This window comes from Daktulosphaira vitifoliae, unplaced genomic scaffold (genome assembly GCF_025091365.1).
Source record: "Daktulosphaira vitifoliae isolate Bord-2020 unplaced genomic scaffold, ASM2509136v1 Scaffold_5, whole genome shotgun sequence".
NCBI classification, from domain to species: Eukaryota; Metazoa; Arthropoda; class Insecta; order Hemiptera; family Phylloxeridae; genus Daktulosphaira; species Daktulosphaira vitifoliae.
This window is the reverse complement of record NW_026099576.1, coordinates 3,631,004-3,637,631: the sequence shown is the minus strand read 5'-3', so window position 1 is coordinate 3,637,631 and position 6,628 is coordinate 3,631,004. Positions and strand designations below refer to the sequence as shown.

At 25.7% G+C, this 6,628-nt stretch overlaps 1 protein-coding gene across 5 annotated transcripts in view; it reads right to left on the bottom strand.

The window, feature by feature from the left end:
• The window catches only part of LOC126906724 (uncharacterized), a 46,229-nt gene that overhangs the window by 22,439 nt on the left and 17,162 nt on the right, over nucleotides 1-6,628 (bottom strand). Inside the window, exons 5-6 of one of the 5 annotated variants that reach the window (XM_050687491.1) lie at nucleotides 4,115-4,189; nucleotides 2,146-2,443 (exon numbers count right to left, since the gene is read on the bottom strand). The exons of the other annotated variants lie outside the window; for them this stretch is intronic. Of the exons in view, the coding sequence (XP_050543448.1) occupies nucleotides 4,181-4,189 (9 nt within the window). The 3' untranslated portion in view covers nucleotides 2,146-2,443; nucleotides 4,115-4,180. Of the gene's footprint in view, nucleotides 1-2,145; nucleotides 2,444-4,114; nucleotides 4,190-6,628 lie in introns of those variants that run through there. 5 annotated transcript variants of the gene reach the window in all.

Below are 6,628 nucleotides of genomic sequence, written 5' to 3'. Positions count from 1 at the left end.
TGCCCTTCATTTCTGGACAGCCTCAAATGTGCCGAAAAGAGTGAAGAAGCGTAATTTTATTTATACAGGCATAATAGCCTTATACATTATCGTATATTCATAATAAAGCTTATTGTGCCCTACATTTATGAACAGCCTTAAATGTGCCGAACTAAATGAAGAAGCATAATTTGTGATTAGAATTAATAAGTTTTAGTAGTAGTACTTTATGCCTGTGTACCCACCAGCCCTAAGGGACTATACCAATTACCTTTCGGTAATATGTTGAGGCAGTTGAGGTACAGAGTAGTACTAAACTTATAAAAAGAGTATTTTTGAAGTGCGCTATATCCGTCGACAAGCCAGTTCTAGAGCTAGTAGTCCGGGTAAAGTTCATCATAAAATATATAGTCCGTAAGTTAGGAAACTACACCTTGGAAATATTCTCTGCGTGTGTACCCGCCAGCAATAAAGGACTATATCAATTACTTTTCGGTAACTTGTAGGCAGATGACGTAAAGGATAGTAAAAGGTGTATTGATGTAATATTTAAAATATATTAGCGAGGTAGCTGTGTCCGCGCCAGCCAAGGCTTTACGCTGTGAAACGCTGGGCCACCACAGTCTTATTAATTATATTTTGAATATAGATAGACATATTCTTATAATTATATTTTGACTAGTTCGGAGTAAATTTTAAGAATATCGATATCGACTGTAGGGAATTCATAGAAATTATTATTAGTTAATACATAGTATAATATAATAGGAATTTAGAGAAAATAAAAAAGGGTGGCAAATTATAATAGACGCAGGTCCCATTATAGAGAACCCCTTTTTCTAAGTCTAATATACACAGAGAAACTAATTAATCGAGATAAACGCAAGACAGTATAAACAATTGTTGACACTGAAGGAAGAAATCACCATAAAACCAACTCAGTCAATTACTAAAGGAAATAAAGGTAAGTGCGAATATTTATTTGAATGCCTTACTTCTAAAAAAATCACGTAATAAACAAGAATAGGAATAAATGAGGTAGGGATATTTATTATTTAATAAATAAATATAGTTCAACCCCGAGATACGACTTCATTCTTACCACCTTTACTCCCTTTTACCCCCTATTTTATATATTTTTTTGTTTATTACAATACATTTCATTTTTATTTTTTCATTAGTAAATTTTATTAATAATTCTCATGAGCCAACAATTTTCTACGCATATCCGTGGCACCAATATTATAATTAAACTTTTAGTGCATTAATAGAACTATTAAGGATACTTTGACACCTCAAGGTACAAGGGTGATTTTAAACTTTTTACTAAAATTATTCATAAGAATAGTAGCGAATGGCATATACTTATCACCTATAAAAATATTATACATGTCGATGCTGATGGGGATCCGACACCATAAGCCTCATTTATGCCGCCCACGTATATAACTCACATCTTTTCATCTGTCAAGTTATCACCTTAGTTTTTCTCTTACAGTTTATGTCAGTGTATTCTTGTATGTTTTCTGACTTTTAACTTGACTTCTTTCAATTAGTCTAAATACTTACATTTGTTAAAATAATGAACACTTTGCTTAGAAATAAATACGCTTTTATAATTTTCTTTTTATTAACATACTTCCTCTAATTTAAACAAACGCTTCAACAACTGCAAATCACTTTCCTAGATTTTATCATCGCTATCCCAGTAAATATCGGGTAAGAGTCTTTTTAATACACAAACTACACCAATCAAGTAATAACTAAAAATCAGAGTATTAGTATTTATTATGTCTTTACGAATGATGCTATTATCATTCTTTACTATTAATACCACCCTGATTATCTTTATTTTTGGTTATTATAATCGTTTACTAATTTTTAAACTCAACCTACTGAAACTGGCATCAAATTAAAAAATACAATATCATTCATCTCCGGACAAGTTAAGACTACGGTATATGTATCATCGTCTACTCATCGACTGAGTATAGTATCCATTGGAACCATTGCGCAAGCTGTTTGACATCCAAAACAGGAAATCGTTAAATATGCGTCTAATGACAGAGAGTATCATGAAAATCCCACGATTTTAGTTACGAGTGTTAAATAAAATTTACTAATAATAGTAATGATTAATAATACTATATTTGTTTTATTTTTTTAATTTTATTCTTTACACAAAACTATAATGAATCATTTTTTAATTATAAGTACAATATTTTATATTTAGTTTAATTAATCTTGTAATTTATTTGTAATAACTAAAATTAATTTATAATTTATAATATTCCATGGTATCGTCTTTGAGTTACTTGCTGTCTTAACAATAGTTTTTAATCTATTGTGTTTTTTGAACTACTGCATGAAAATAATTTTGATAAAAAAAAAGTAGAAGAAGAAGATTTTTCTTTAATGTGAAGACTTAAATATTTATAAATATCATTTAGACCAAAAAGTATAGCTGAAAATAAATTTTGTTAAATTAATGAAATATTATTCAATATTTTATGTAATGGTATTGTTATAATTCTATAGAAGTGCTATTATTCCAAAAGCTACAAGACCTCTTATTTCCTTATTTGTATATTGATTACAAATTTTATTATTTATAAGTGTAATATATTTAAAATGTATAAAGGGAAATAGTTTATTTAAAAAAATATGCTGAATGAAAGAGGTATATAAATAGTATTTATCATAAAAAATTATTTTGATCCATATATTTTTCAAAAAGTTAAAACATTATAAAATAAAAAATAATATTTTTACAAAAATCTTATTTCAGCTTTAATGCGATGCTGAGAAGTTATTAATTTTACTATGATGTGTTTTTTTTTTTTTGTGTGTGTCTCTTACCACTGTTTTTCAGCTCTTTTCTTCACAGTGAAAATGGCTACTGTATTTTTGTCTTAAAATTCTTGTTTTTATATTTTACAATTTTAACTTTAAAATGCTATAACTTTTTGAAAAATGTAAGGATCAGTACAATTTTTTAATGAAAAGTATTATTTTTATACATCTTTAATTTAACATACTCTTTTTGTAAAATCGCACCATTTCTCTATATACAGAGGGGTTCAAAACTTAATAATGCATATAGAAAATAGAACTTTTTGAACTTAATTTTTGAAAGTGTTCGGGATATACTGACACTTTTATATATATATATCTTAAATTAAAGCTTAAGTAATTTACTTTATTATGGGAAAAAAAAATTTCGGACTTTATTTTGTTTTCATGGTAAAAACGGACATCAATTTTTGAGGGTAATGTCATCGACTAGATACGATTTGTGATCTTTTAACGTATCTTTGAAAGAAATCGGTTCGGTAAGAGCTGAGATAAAGTGGTAACAGACATACAAAAAAAAACTCATCATAGTAACATTTATATCTCCTCAGCTTCTTATCGAAGTTACTAAGTATTATTTAAATAAAAATATGACAAGTTAAAAGTTATGAGTATCATAATCGTTTAGAATCTACTAAACGATTATGATCAATACAACAAAGTGTCATGTACTGAGTAAAAGAAGTATTTGAAAATTATTTGATTATATTTAATGCTATTCTGTAAACACGACGACTACCAAAAGTTATACATGACATTTTTTGTAAACTGCAAACATCATTTTTACATTCAAGACAAGCGTTATACATTTTTTGGTCATAGGCAAATTATAACTACAATTACTAATTTAATCAACAAAATACAGAATTAAAATGCTATAAAGAATAAACGGTCCACCAAACCAATGAAATTGTAAGAACAAAACTGTTCGAAGTTGAACAAGTTCAAAATAGATGTTCCCATTTGAGAAAATTAAATTTAAGGTTTTTAATGCTGAAGAGTTGAAATAATAATATAATTATATAAAAAAACTTATCTAAATATGTGGATAATTATATTATTATCCACATATTATTGTTAAGTTTTTTCAAATAAATAATTTTTATCTGTACCATGATTAAAAATGTTTAATAGTTTCTAAGAAAATAATTGTCTTATCCAAAATCAATCACTCTGTATAGATTTAAATGATTAAAAAACTCGGGTATTAAAATAAATACATCTTAATTTTAGTAACAAACGTAGTTTACTGTAATCATTGTCATAAAACATACATATTTACCTTTTTCATTATTAATTTGTTTAAGTACATTTTCGTGTAATTTATTCTTAACCTCTGAATGCTTTTTTAATAATTCTATCAAAAAAATTGAATCATAATAATTATGGCCATCATTTATTGTTTTACATTCGTCTATATATTTGGGAGTTAAATTCTAAAAAAAAAATATATAAAACAAATATCATTCTAATATGACTTAATAATAATACAACATGGACTTTATTTAAAAAAAATCTTAAGGTCCCATAATTTCGAAACATGAAAAATTATATGAAAAAAATGACATTGTATGCATAATTTGCTATTTTAAATCCTTATGCTAATAAGGACAGCAACAGTTGGATTTTCATAAAGAATATATCAAAAAAACTGTAGCACGGTGTGGACATAACATAGTTAGGACAAATATATATAAGATGATATCTGCCAGTATTTAATTCNGACAGTATTTAATTCACTATAATAAGAAACGGTTCGAAACAAATCTATATATAGTGTATAATTGTTAGAACGAATTGTTGAATTATTACAAAAGCAACATTAACTCCTATTTATTTTATCACATAGTATCTGTAAGTATAATATATGAATAAATACTTTTTAGAGTAGTTCAATTGAATATTAAATTGCTAACCAATTATTTAATATTGTAATTTATACGGAAAAATTATACAAACTTATGAAGAAGTTGTATATTTCGTTACTTCTATGACAAACGAATATCGAAAGACTTGATGCAAAACTTAGTAGAAAATATTTTTTTGTTAATTCTGAATAAATTCAGTGGTCTACAAGGAATATTCATCGGAATATGCTTTTCTAAACTCATTTTTGTGCCGATTTCAAATCTATAATTCAATTTTTTCTATCGCCTCTTTTTGAGATGATTACTTTTAGCTTCAATGCGTAGCTGAGAAGGTATTAATTTTACTATGATGTGTTTTTTTTTGTGTCTGTATACGCTCAATCTCAGCTCTCACTGAACCGATTTTGATGAAAAATATGTCAAAAAATCACAAATCGTATCTAATTGAAAACATTACCCTCAAAATTTGAAAAAAATTCCTTGTTCCCCGTAAACGAAGGAAATCCCTCAAAAAGTTTCAAATTTAAAAATCGCTAATTTTTTATATTTTTCAATTTTTTTTACTTAAAATTGCTATAACTTTTTTAAAAATGACCGGATCAATATAATTTTTTTTTTATAGATAACTTAGGTATTCACCTATCATTTTATTGTTAAATATGCTATTTTTGTGAAAAAATTCTTGATATTAAATTTTACATTTTTTAACATTATGTTGCTATAACTTTTTAAAAAATGCATGAATAAATTCTATTCTTTAATAATAAATACTATATATATGCTTCTTTCATTCGATATACTTTTTTTTTATCGGACCATTTCTCTTTATACAGGGGGGGATTTTTGAGGTGATTACTTATTAGTAAAAAACGTGTATTTACAAATAAAAAATTCCAGCACATTGGGGTTGCGGTACAGTGAAGACGTGGCATAGTTGGGTCAAGTATAATGATATCTGACAATGATTAAAATCACAATCATAATAAACGCTTCGATGCAAATTTATATATAGTGTTTAATTTAAAAAATTGGTTGATTATTCCAAAAGCTACAAGATCTCTTATTTCCTTATATTTTATTAATTTAAAAAAAAAGTATACCAAATAGGAGTTGATATGAAGTATTTAGAAAAAAAATTTGTATTCATCCATACATTTTTCAAAAAGTTATAGCAATTTAAGTTCAAAAGTAAAAACATGTTTAAATTATTAAATGTTACTATTCATAATTTTTTGGGGTTTTTTTAGCTTTCACGTGAAACTGAGATGGTATTAATTTGTGTGTTATTATTGTTTTTTTTTTGTTCTAATAGTATACTGTAAAATCAACATCTTCTCAACTTTGTGTTGGAGTTAAAATAAATATTCATTTATGAATGTATGATTGCATGAACGAGAAAATAGAAAAATTAAAGAATTATTATTAAATTATATTAAAGAAATTTTATGTAAACGTTGCAAAGTAAGTATAAAAATTTTTTTTTTAATATATTAGTTTCTATGAAATTTTGGTTACACCTTAAAAAATACAACGTATAATTAAAATAAATAATAATCACCGGATAATCTTCAATTATTGGTGAGTAACAACCATCCTGAAAAAAAATTATAAAGCAAAAATCACTCTAATATGATTGTATAGCACATTATGGGCTTAATTTAAAAAAAAGTTTTAAGTACGCATAATTTCCAAAATATTAAAAATTTTGTCTAAAAAATCTCTTTGTTTGCAAATATTTAAAAAAAATATAAGCATATGGTATTTTTACAAACATTTTTGAAAAAGTTATACCAATTTAAGTTTAAAAGTAGAAACATATTGGAATTAGTAGATTTTATCAAACATAACTCTTATGGAATTTTTTGAATTAGAAGTTGAAAAAGAAACAGAAAACATAACAGAAGCATCATAGTAAAATCAAAATATTC